The following is a 12,552-nucleotide window of genomic DNA, read 5'->3' on the forward strand; positions in this document are numbered from 1 at the left end:
GTAATGATCATCTACATGTCGTTGTTACTTGCCAAGAAAATACTAAAAGGACTTTAACAAGTCTCGTGGGATTTTGTCTTTTACAGTGTTCAGTTGTGGTTTTGGTGGGGGTTTTCTGTTTTGTTTTTGCTTAATGAGGGAGCAAAAATAGGAAAATAAGTCATGTATGTATTACAATTCCTTTTACACTGATAAGCGACAGTCTCAAACAGAGCACAGATAATTCAAATTAAGGCTTCAGTCATCTGTTTTAATTTTGTTGTGCTTCGGTTTTGGAGCTCAAGCGGCATGAAGATCATGCCTTTTTCCTTTGTGTGGGAGCAATCCGATGCAATTATGCTCACTGTATCTTGCCTCCAGGTAACCTCAGCCTACACTTGGAGACTTCAGTCTCATCTGTCAAATGTGGGGTGTTTATATCCAGTATTTTTGTAAATCTTATATTCTACTAATACACAGAGATGTTGGTTAGACTCACCACCTCACACTGCAAGGGGTACTTTCACTTAAAGTGAAACACTCCTCACCCTGAAGTTCTTAAAAAAAGCCCTTAGCCTCCCTATAGCTTAGCTTTCATTGTGTTCCTCCTGAGTTAGCAGCTGCTCACTTTCTCTGAGCGTGGTCTGCCTCAGAGAGAAGGTAGTCCTTTAAAAATTTTGTGAGAGTGAAGACTAAATACATTTATTTTCATAATTCTCTGAGAGGATGAGTGAATATAATATGACCTTTCTTCCCTCATTCCAGTGTTGAAGCAGCACCAGAAGTGATACTGTGGGAGCCACCGGAAGAATGCAAAGAAAAAGATGAGTAAGAGCCACAGACCATTTTATATCAAAATTTCAGCAGTTGGTTATTATCATTGTAAAAGTTTTGTGTTGATGCAAAACAGGGAGTTGAGACAGACCAAAACTGAGAGACATCTGTCTGAAGTATTAAAGAAATATTTTCTTGTGATAAATTGGGAGATTGGTATAAAAGAGCTATCGCATACAGTTGTTTGAAGTATTTTCATATTTATAGGTAATTAACTTAGTGTTAATCTGGCTGTGCTTGTTGACATTAAAGTATTAGAATTCCTTGTTTCTTCTGTCCATGTGACACAGAAGAAATGAAATTACTTTAAAGAGCAAATTGTTAGTATGTAGCTAAATTAATTTTACAACAAAAATAGTCTTGTGATTGAGATTCTCAGGGAAGATTTGCAGAACAGGTTTGTGACTTAACTAGTAAAGTTAGTTCTTTTTACAGATAATGGGGATTTGCATAGAAATTAGTGATTTGGCAGCAGTGGGCATCTGTTCATTTCATGCTCTTCTGAGGACTATGTAATCCAGGGTGTATCTGCAGAAGATGTTGGTTTGCTTAATATAATCCCAGCCCTGCAGACACTTAAGAATTTTTATGACTTAGGTGGACATCACTGGCTCTGCAGATCTTTAGCAGTTTCAGTTTATCTGAGTAATTCTTTTAAAGGCTCCCAAGACCTACATTTTGTTTTAATTAATGGATCATTAATTTTTGTTAAACTTTGAGGTCTTCACGTGGCTTTGGAGAGACTTTTGTACCTAGTGGTTCACATTTGAAGTTCTTGCGCTTTCTGGAGGCAGTGTCCTGAGCTTGCTTTTATAGAGGTGTTATTAAAATTAAGAAATCCTGTAAAGGAGGGGAAAGCAAATAATTAACTTTTTTCTGTTTCTGCAAGATTATCAAAAAAGGTGATCTTTAGCCTTCCCAGAATTCTGTGGGAAGTTTTCAAAGGGAATGTCTTGTCTCCTTTCTCGAAAACTAGATAAAACTGAATAAAATTAAAGAACCTGAATATAGCAGAATTTAGTGATTCACAAGTGTAGGAAGTGGCTATTCTAACTGTCAGAACATCTTTCAATACTTCAGATCAGTGACAGATATTCAGGATTTGTCGAGTATCCCCTATGAGCAAGAGAACTATTACAGAGATGTAGACTGTAAAACGCCCAGAGTGAGTCATGTGCCAACAAGCGTCAGCACTCCGCTCAGCTCAGGTAACTGCAGAGGGAAAAGGAAGGACCCGTGAATTACTTAACCTTTCTGTGCCAGGAGTCAGACCTTTCTACCGAGATGTGCTGATACAAAAATCACTGATGTGAATCATGGAAACTCCATTCACATCATACCGATGCAGAAATGTCAGGCTTGGAATATGTAACCACAAGAAATGCTGTACCTGTTGTTTGAAATCTCATTGTTTTGGTCTGGATAGTTGCAACTTTGCAGTTAGAGCCTGTTTGGTCAAAATAAATCTCTAACATAGGGCTAAAGGAGAATTTATGGGGACACAGCTGAACACACTACTATCTGAAAGGTCTCCAAAGGATGATTACTTGGTAGTTAATTGTAGCCTTCATAAATCAGAAATTGTTTTATTAGACATTTAGGATTTATTTGGAGTGTTACATGCAGATTTTATCATTTTGAAGACAGACAATGTAATAAGTACTTAGTTTGTTCTGAGTGTTAATTAAGTGATCTCGACATTTGTTGAACTCAAGTGTTATTTATGAGCCATGAATTATCATTTGCTTTGTACTTGCATTAATTTGGTGTAATAGTCAAAATTTCTTAATTGGCAAAGTTTTGCATAAATAATTTCTGAGGTGGAGCTTCTAGGTAATCAGTTTGGACTTCTGTTTAGACATCATTTATGGACAATAATTTCTTAAGTTTCCTATGCAAGTACAAGAAATCTTTTTCTGCTTCAGTTGAGATGTGATCAAGACAAGAAAAATTCAAAAATAATTTTCCAGCTTTGCTATAATCTTTTCCTTTTTTAATTCTAGAAGAAAAAATTCCAATAGCCTTCGACAAACACAAACACTGCTATGAAGTAGCTTCAGATTCTTCCTTTTGTGGTTCTGAAGAGATCTCTGCAGTGTCCAGGACATTCACTACAGCTTACGAAGAGGGAAGGAGCACTGGAATTCCCTCAGTTGCTTCAGGAGTTTGCTCATCCAAGTTGAACGAGCCTGTAAGTCTAGAAAATACACCTTATGTCAGCCATTCTCTAAAATATTTTTTACAGTTCTTCTCCTTAAAATAAATGCAAGATGAGAATAGAAATACTTCTAGGTCTTTGTGTTTTGGGAGCCTGGATCTGTTGACATAACAGTTCTGATTGATTTCAAAGCAGTGTGTGCCACTGGTTATGCAGAGTTGACTTACCCTTGCACCTAATCCTATGTAAATGTTGACCACCATCAAAGTGGCCTTGTCTTATCTGCCCTCCATTCCTTCCTGGCTGTAAAGAATTGCCATTTCCCAGCATTGAATCTGGTAATCCTGGAACACCAAAGTGACAAGTATCTGCAAAATGGTAGGGTAGAAAAGATATGTTGGTGTTGGGAGAGGAGATGGTGATCAGTGGGTCCTCCAGGGAGGCAACAGCAGGCTGGTTATCTGAGCCACTCGGAATTCACAAGTGATTGTGAACTATGGGCTTTTGACTATGTGGAAGTAGGGAATAAACTTGAATGAAAATTAATACATGTGCATGTGTGTTCAAGTGTGTAAGTTTTCAGGTGAAACTGAAAAGTTCTCAAAACTTAGTGGGGGAAGGTAAGTCAGCACATGAGTGATTCCTTAAGAAAACTAAGGTGGAAGCCTCTACATAGTAGTTTGGAAGCAAGTAAATGTTCAGAAAGCCCTTGTATGAGGGGATTAAGTTTATTCTTTTAATGCACAGACGTGGCATAATGTTATCAACTTTGTTATATCAAAAAAATCCTCTCTTTGGAGTTGACAGTTTCCAAGGTCACTGTAGTGATTTCCAGTAATCTCTTTGGAACTGAAGGTGTTTTGCGGCCACAGCTTTATCTTAACTACCTTTTCAGTTACATATAAAATAGTTGCCTTTATGCCTTTCTTATTCATTGATGGAGTTGTCATTTAAAGATTAAATTAGAGTTTCTTCAACCAGAACAGTAGCGACTGCATTTGTTGTCATCAGGTTAGGTCTGTGTCTTTCTTCTTGTGTAGCAGACAGTTGGGATTCCTTAAGCCCATTAACAGTGCAGTGCTGCCTTGACTGCTCTGCAGAGATACTTGGTTGCGTCTAAAATCTTCTCGTCTAAAATCTTATTCTACGATTTAAGTGCATGAAGCACCTGTTTTCATTTTGAGTACAGTGAGAACTTGTCTGTGATTACAAATTGTTGGGTTTGGGGGGGTTCTTTGCTGAATAGGTGTGCCTGGGTTTAATAATTAAGGATTCAAAGCAGGGAATGGGAACTTAAGAGGTATTGGAACGGTCTCTTCAGAAAATTCCCATCCAATTGTCCATACGTAGTCTTGAAATGGATAAGATTATGTAGCTGACAGTATCTTATGGCCAGCTAAAAGATGAGTGCACAGCAGCCTAAGCAGAATCACACATCTGGCTTGCCTGGATGCTGCTACCTCTGTTTTCATATTCTGAACTGATTGAAGAGCAGATTTTAAATTTTAATTGTCAGCTATGGCTTTAATTAAGGCCTTACCTCATTTTGGATTTAGTACGTTGAAAGGGAGGGTTGAAGGCAAGCAGTTCATCAATGTACCTTCTTGTGTTTCATTCTGTATGATCTTACACAGGATGGGTTGCCAGTAGTTGCTTCATCCTTGAGAAACACCAGGAAGGCATCTGGTAAGTCTCTTGACCTAGCTCAAACAGAATAATCAATCAATGGAGAAACTGATTTGAAAAGAAATTTTGCAGTTTTACTACTTTTCCCCTTTTCTCTTTTCCCTTTTCCTCCTAGGCATCTCTATTTTTAGGGATAAATAGCTTTGTACACAACTGTGTATTGCTAGTGATAATTGGGTTATGGATTTTGTGTTTGCACCTGTGGACTAAGAACTCTGACCTCTAATCAACCTGTGTTTGAAGTGTAAATATTACTGGCCTAAAATTTGCAATACTGGATTGAGAGCTGAACTGAATGTGCAAATCTAGCTCTCAATGATTTTTCCATCATGAAACTATTTAAGGTTATTTGATAAAATGTGAATGAGCTGGGCTTGTGCAGGTTGATAAATGAAATACGTCAGCAAGATGCTGTCATGATGTAAGCCTATATCACAGTTATTAAGGATTAATCACTGCTAATTAAGTCGTCTTTTTTTTTTTTTTTTTCTCCCTACCTCAGCAGTCTCAGAGGCACCTAACCAGCTCATTGATGACCTGCCTCCACCAGTCCAAGAGCTGCTGGATGAAATTGGTAAGAGGCACTTCACCCCAAATGGTATGAGAGTTGCCAGCTGTGTTCAATCAGGATTTCTCCCAAATCATTCACTACTAAAATACACAAGAGCTTCCATATCAGTTGCAGTCAGGTCAATGATTAGGAAGTTAGGCATCAACAGCTTAAATAATGGGCAGTTATCGAGTTTAGTCCTTAGAGTTTCTGCATTTCAGGTAATGGTTAGTTGCCACTGATGAAAGCAGCTAGCCTGTTGAGTGCGGATGTAATTTAACACCAAGATGAATTTTGTGTAGGCTGAATTTTTCAAAGGTGTCCCAGAGCAATGCATTTTCTCCATTAAAATGAATGCAAGCCACGCAGCTGCATCCCTCAGGTACTTTTGCAGAGCTTAGTCTCAGTAACTTATGTTTCTTTTTGTAATCACGTACATCTTCAGACAGAACACAGTGTAAAAACTATTGGTTTTACTGGTTGTAGTGGGTTGACCCTAAGGCTTGTGTGTTGAGATAAGGACAGGGAGGTCACTCAGCAATTACCATCACAGGCAAAATAGACTCGACTTGGGGAAAATTATTTTAAATTATTATCATTCAAATCAGAAAAAAAACACCTTCCTCCCACCCCTCCCTTCATCCTGGGATTGACTTAATTCCTGATTTCTCTGTGTCCTCCCCTCAAGCAGTGCAGGGGAATAGGGAATGGGGGTTATGGTCAGTTTACCTCACATTGTTTCTTCCGCTCTTTCCATCTCACACTCTTCCCCTGCTCCAGTGTGGGGTCCCTCCCATGGGAGACACTTCTCCATCAACTTCTCCATCATGAGTCCTTCCCATGGGCTGAAGTTCTTCGCACACTGCTCCAGTGTGGAGTCCCTCCCACAGGGTGCAGTCCTTCAGGAATGGACTGCTCCAGCGTGAGTCCCCCCATGGGGTCACAAGTCCTGCCAGCAAAGGTGCTTCAGTGCAGGCTTCCCATGGGGCCACAGCCTCCTTGGGGCATCCCCCTGCTCCGGCGTGGGGTCCTCCGTGGGCTGCAGGTGGATATCTGCTCCACTGTAGACCTGCACGGGCTGAGGGGACAGCCTGCCCCACCATGGGCTTCACCACAGGCTGCAGGGGAATCTGCTCAAGCACCTCCTGCCCTCCTTCGCTGACCTTGATGTCTACAGAATTGTTGCTTTCGTGTAGTCTTACTTCGCTTTCCTGCTGGTGCAGATTTTTAAATTTTTTTTTTTTCATTTTTCCTTCTTAATATGCTATCACAGAGGCACTACCCCCATCACTGATCAATATAATCATCTCTGCCTTGGCCAGCATTGGGTCTTGGAGCTGGCTGTTATTAGCTCTATTGGACATGGGGGAAGCTTCTGGCACCTTCTTACAGAAGCCACCCCTATAGCTCCCCTGCTACCAAAACCTTGCCATGCAAACCCACTACACTGGTGTGTGTTACAGAAGAATTTGCTTTGGCTATTTGGCTATAAAGTTCTTAAACTAACACTGGAGATTGGGGTAATTAAATGTGTATAGGTCCTATGCCCTTTTAGAAATGAGGCAGTCAGACACATTCTAATCTTCTTATTTTCTCATTTACTAAGACAAAGATGTGGAGACTGGCATCAAGTGAATAAGTGATGATCAGAGACAATTTCTAGGATCAATATATGAACTAATTATTTTAAAGTTTTCATCTAGGTTTGGATGGATAAAGTAATATGGTACTTTAGATTGTAGAGCGTCAACTTAGGAGGAGTAGATCAGTAAGGAAATATGTTGGTTTTAACAGAATATTTAAAGCAGCAAGATTCCATCGCTCAAGACTTTGAAGAGAAGGGATTGTATGACTGCGGAGTGCAAACAAATGGTTAGTTGATAGTAGTCCTAACATAAATATTATAGATAAAAAAACTAACGTTGAATTGCTGCACAGTTACTCTGAATGCTTGTCACTGTACGTTCAGCTGTATCAATTTTTTTCTTTTTTTGGTTATATGCAGTGTTTTTGCTTCCACCAGTGTTTGCTGTCTTTCTCTGTGTATTCACTCTCTGAAGTCTATGGGGATCTGGTGTGGAAGGCTCGCAGGTCTGACTATCAGAGTTAGTCTTCTACTATTACACCACTGTAATGTATGCTGTGTTAAAACACAAGTGACAAGCCCCACAAAGGTATGAGTGGTTGGCAGCTCGGTTAAAAGAGAGCTGAAGTTCCCATTCTGGGAGGGTGGTTCAGTTGAGAAAGTGGCCAGTGCACACTGACTGCTTATCTCATTATGGTGAATAAGAAACATAATGCCTCTGATCTCACAGTGTAAGGAAATAGCATCCACTGGGGTAATCAATATTATATTTCCTGTTCTGTTACAAAGATACCAAAGATAGCAGTACTGAATCTTTGTGCTTCTGAAACTGCAAATAGTAATAAGTGGGAATAATTTTTAGATGTACAGCAAGTAATGTCAGAGGAGCAGAAAACCTAAATCTCTATAGGCTCTACATTTTTTTCCAGTGAGTCAGAAAAAAAAAAGGCGGAACATGAGTTAGTCTGGTAAAAAGCTAAATACCATAGTCACTTGAGAATGATACTGGCACTTGTTTGTGTTATCCTACAGCTTTGTTAGATCTTTTCCCAAAGGATAGAAGCTACTGGGACTTGTATTCATAGGAGTATCTTGTTTTTAGGTGGTAAGGAATGCAGCAGCGTGTATTGCTTGCTGTTCAGTCGCTGTGGTTTTGTTGTATTTGCATAAAGTACAGCTATTTCAGACTCCATTTTTGTGACAGCCTACTGCTTCCTGCTTATCATAGCTTAGCAGAAGGTGGCTGAATATATTCACATGCTGTAGGGAACAGAACTTCGTGAGATAAGTCTTGCGGGGGGGATATCATTGGATTTTGCTAAGTAGGGTAACAAAGCTAACGTCCACAGGCTTTCTTTTGATTTTTGTCCCGTATCTAGGATTGTAAGGGGAAAGATTAAAGATTAACTTCCACACGCATTTTTCATTTTAGTATGAAGCAAAATGTTCAGTCCTTTGAATCTAAAAATGTGTTACAGTAAAATATTTATCTAGGTCTTGCCTCTGGCCACCTTTGACTGTCGATAATGTGAGTTTGCTTAACTGGTGGAAAATCAGATGGCTAAGGAAAGTAATTGAAAAGTGGACAACTGGAAGTTTCCCAAGTGCAGTAAATAATAATACATTTTAATTTCTTTATTATCTTCCTTCATACCTTTGATATTAAAATCTTTCTGTTTATGTGAATAGTTCCCGAGCGAATTAAAAGAGAAGACAAGGAGTCAAAAACAGAATCTGAGAGAAGTGCGAAGAGAAATCATAGTTTATGGACTAAGGAGTCATTTAATCTAGCAGAGGAAACAGAAAGGTATGGAGAAAGGACAATAAGGCATGTTTGGCTTTGGGTTGCAAAGATTTAGACTAAGGTTCCAGTATATTTTAATAAGATTCAGTGCTTGCAGTAAGCCAGCTTTTTTTAAGAACGCAGATAATGATGACTGTTTTTTTTTAAAGTGTGTGGTATTAAACTTGCCAGCATCCATTTTAAATCTTTTATTCAACAGGGTTCACTCTACCCTTGATGATATTTTAGAAAGAATGCTCTGTGCAAGTCCTGGAGATGAGGAGATCCAAGAACCACCTCAGGGACACGCACTTGGGTTAGCTGATATTGATACTTTGTTCATAAGTTTATTTGTTCATGTTCTGTGTACAGATCTGCATAGATCTGTACAGGACTTTTCAGAAAATGGGCTGTCACTCCTCAGAGTAGTGTGTCAGGGAACTTGCCTGGATTCATAAATCTGCACTCTCCATACTAAATTGAAAGGGAAAAGAATGTTTTGTTAATATAATTTCCTGTAGGTGGAAAGCAAATACTTCAGTAGGCTTGGAAGGCAGTGTATAGTCTTTACAAAAATCAGAGATAAATTGACAGAATGGTGGATTTTTTGAGATAGAGAAGAATGTATGTTAAGAGAACAGAATCGTGAAAGCTCTTCAGAAGAGACTTTGAAGTTTGGGAGGAGGGTTATACTGTCATGGCAATGTAAGAGGAAATGAGGACGATGGCAGAAGTCATATATACATCACTTTAAAGAAAAGATTCATAGCCCAAATAACTTTTTTTTACTTTTAGAACTAAAGATCAGAGCCTAGTAACTCTGAACAACTCCACAGTAAATGCCAGAGAGTAGTCATAACTCATTCCTAACATATATCCTACTAAGGAACAGAAGATGCTCTTGTGTTTGGCATAATGATTTTTTTTTTTTTTAATTGAACATCGAAGGCAAATGTCGTGATAACCAGGAGGGTCTTGCCAACTGATTGGGCAGACTGATTCCTGTAGTATATATACTACCATGTTCATAAATGGCTCGATCCAAAGCCCATGTGTTTACTTAATGCTGTTATATAAGGAATTGATGAAGTCTGCATGTGGATGTAAAGCTGAAGCACGTCAATAGTCTTGGAGGGCAAGAGGCAGGGTTTTTTGGGGGGTTGGGGCAGGCGGATGCCCATTATAGGTCAGGGTAAAGACAAAAAGGAATCTAGTTTCTCCACAGGCTTCTGTTTTAGTGCTCTGTGTTCATCTTGTCTAGAAGAAAATACAAAAAATTGGTATGATACACAAAACTCTTATCATTCAAGGGCTGCAAGCCTGCAAGATCCAGAAGATGTTGGAAGGACGAAGGCAGTAGAGGAATGCGGAGCCAGAGGCAGAGCACCAGAAAGCTGTGCAGGTAGTTCAGAAGGTCCTCTTTGTCTGTAACGTACTGGATGTTGTGCTGGGCAGTATTGTATTTATTATATTGTTAGCACTGAATTTGTCAGGCTTGCGCAAGCTAGGTTTTTTGCTTTTCTTCATTTCCCTCATCTGGGTATTGTTTCTATTCTGTGCTTTTAAAGGAGAGGAAGCTGCTCTAGACTTAAGCTCTCCAGAGGCCCTTGAAAATTTTCTAATTTTGCAGGGCAGTTGAGACCAGCAACATTGTGGACCGTTTGCTGGAGTTGTAGAGTGTCTCTTATAATGAGAGTGTGGTTTCCTCTACTGACTCGAAAGCACTGAAAGCCAGCTGGTAATACTGTGTCTGTCCAGTTCCTTGCTCAGCTGCTCTGGCTTAGGCACCTAAATGCTTCATACTGTAAGGACTTCGGTTGCCTTCAGTATGGATTGGTATCTACCTGTGATGTGTATGCTAATGCCATTAAATCCCTTAAACATCTGTTTCCGTCTCATCTCCCCTGGTGTTCTTTTAATAGAAACTATAAGTAAGGAAGAAAACACAAGATAAAAGTGTTTCCTCTGTTCTCTAAGTCCAGATCTCCCTTAGGAACTGTCAAAGCTGACTGCTATTCTACAGCTAAAGTAAAAGGTTTCAATTTCCAACATTTCTCAATTAAAGATGTTTCTTGTTACAGGGAGAGGATTGACATACCTGCATGAAGTGAATGTGCATTTAGTGCTATGTAAAAGAATAGGAGCGAACCAGCGTTTTGTCTGGAAAGAAAAGGGCAGTAGCCTTTCATTTTCAGAGAGAACTTCTGATTTTTCAGTGTGTAGCACAAGATGATGTAAAGGAGGCTGATCTTCAGTGTTGTGGGCATTTAACATTTCTACAGCAGCTCTACAACACAGGTTTTGCTTCCCAGTTAGGCACCTGAAGTTTGAAATGTCCCACATCACTAGTAACTTTTGGAAGCGTTGATGATAGTTTTTAAATGCGGAGATCTGGTGGTAACATCATTTAGCAGATATGACCCTATTTCTGTCAGACTTGTAGAACTGAGCTGGTAGGGATTGGGCTTCAGGTTTTGAAAACAGAGTAACTTCTGATCTGAAAGAGGGTCCTGTGTAACGCACCCAATACAGCAGAGCTGATGCTGGTTTCTGATTACAAGTGCGTATTCACTGGATCTGGCAAAGAGATCTGTCATGCTTGATTCAGCATGCTGCCATGTGCTAACAAAACTAGAGCTTTCTTTTTGAAGTGTTGTGTGGCTTCTTGGTGCTGAGCTGAAATGACATGTTTTTTAGACATGCATCCTGAAGATCAGAAGTTCCACTCACAGGAAGAGCAGTCTTCATCTTTGCCATTCAGGTGAGCCTCTCTGTGAATTAAATTTGGCTTTGGTAGAAATTTGTGTATTCTCTGGCTGTATGAGATACAGTCTTGTTTTCCATGCTGACAAGGCAAAAGGAAATCCCATTCCCTTCAACTTGGAGTTTGATGTAAGAAAACAACTGGGTAACTGGGGTGGTTTTTTTCCCCCTCCCTACAGGATAATTGTTTTGGATCAGAGCTCTCCTACATGATTAAAATGGATAGTAAGTTCTAATATATCACCTGCTTACTGCTGCTTATACAGTATACAGCCTGCGAATTGCAACCCTTTTTGGCCACACACAATTGTAAAGCTCCGACTTCCTGTAACTGCAGCAGCAAGTACAGAAGGAAAACTAATGCTCGACTTTGTAATACAGTTTGTACTAGTTTTACACCATTGTTGCATGTAAAAGCAGTATCAATAATACCACAGAACTCAACTGTTTTGTGAACATAAGATCCTTATGAAGCTGGCTGCTTGGTGGGGTTTTTTTCCGTGCATGCACACTTTCATAAGCAAAAGAATTTCTTGCTCTGTTGCATTATGCAGTTTTTAATGTTACAGACACAATGATGGTAATTCTGTGGAATGCTGTTACTACTCAGGCACTTAAATTTTTCCATGCTGGAGTGTGAAGCACTGTTAAAGCCCATGTAGTGTATGTTTTTCCTTGCTCATTATATTTAACAAGGTAATTTCTTGTTTTCTCTTTTCTTAGCGCTTTTGTGATCTAGCGTTGAACTGATTTGACTGATTAAGGGGATTAATTGCTGTGTAAAAAGCTAATGAGAAAAAGGCAGTGTTCTCCAGAGACTGCAAGTGCAGCAATACGTTCCCTGTCAGCATTAGACAATAATATGAGAAAATCTGGTTAGTATTGCAAAGGTAACTGTTGTTTAATTAAACCATACATTTGGTAGGCCTCATCAAAAAAAAAAAAAGCGCCCCTGGATATAATTGAGCTTTGGATGAGGATTTTGATGGGCACAGCAACTTCATATTTATCTTTTCTTGTGATAAATACTGTTCAGGTGCAGGAGGTGTGAAGACTGTCCTTGTCCCTTTTTAACAGACACTGGGATTTTAGCTGCCTGTGTACACCTGGGTGTGCTGGTTGCTTTTTCGTTCCTGTTCTCATAGGGAAATGGTGCCTATCTGTAACTGTCAGTTAATTTGGTTTAACAATACTAATAAAAGTTTCCAAGGTTA

General features: G+C 39.5%; 1 protein-coding gene across 1 annotated transcript in view; it reads left to right on the forward strand.

Moving 5' to 3' along the window:
• The window catches only part of TEX14 (testis expressed 14, intercellular bridge forming factor), a 32,339-nt gene extending 19,787 nt beyond the window's left edge, over window positions 1-12,552 (forward strand). Inside the window, exons 21-31 of the mRNA XM_037372113.1 lie at window positions 745-807; window positions 1,894-2,021; window positions 2,817-3,004; window positions 4,606-4,657; window positions 5,160-5,231; window positions 7,002-7,079; window positions 8,482-8,599; window positions 8,796-8,891; window positions 9,886-9,977; window positions 11,273-11,336; window positions 11,518-12,552. Coding sequence (XP_037228010.1) covers window positions 745-807; window positions 1,894-2,021; window positions 2,817-3,004; window positions 4,606-4,657; window positions 5,160-5,231; window positions 7,002-7,079; window positions 8,482-8,599; window positions 8,796-8,891; window positions 9,886-9,977; window positions 11,273-11,336; window positions 11,518-11,551 — 985 coding nt within the window. The 3' untranslated portion in view covers window positions 11,552-12,552. The remainder of the gene's footprint in view (window positions 1-744; window positions 808-1,893; window positions 2,022-2,816; window positions 3,005-4,605; window positions 4,658-5,159; window positions 5,232-7,001; window positions 7,080-8,481; window positions 8,600-8,795; window positions 8,892-9,885; window positions 9,978-11,272; window positions 11,337-11,517) is intronic.

This window comes from Falco rusticolus, chromosome 1 (genome assembly GCF_015220075.1).
Source record: "Falco rusticolus isolate bFalRus1 chromosome 1, bFalRus1.pri, whole genome shotgun sequence".
NCBI lineage: Eukaryota > Metazoa > Chordata > Aves > Falconiformes > Falconidae > Falco > Falco rusticolus.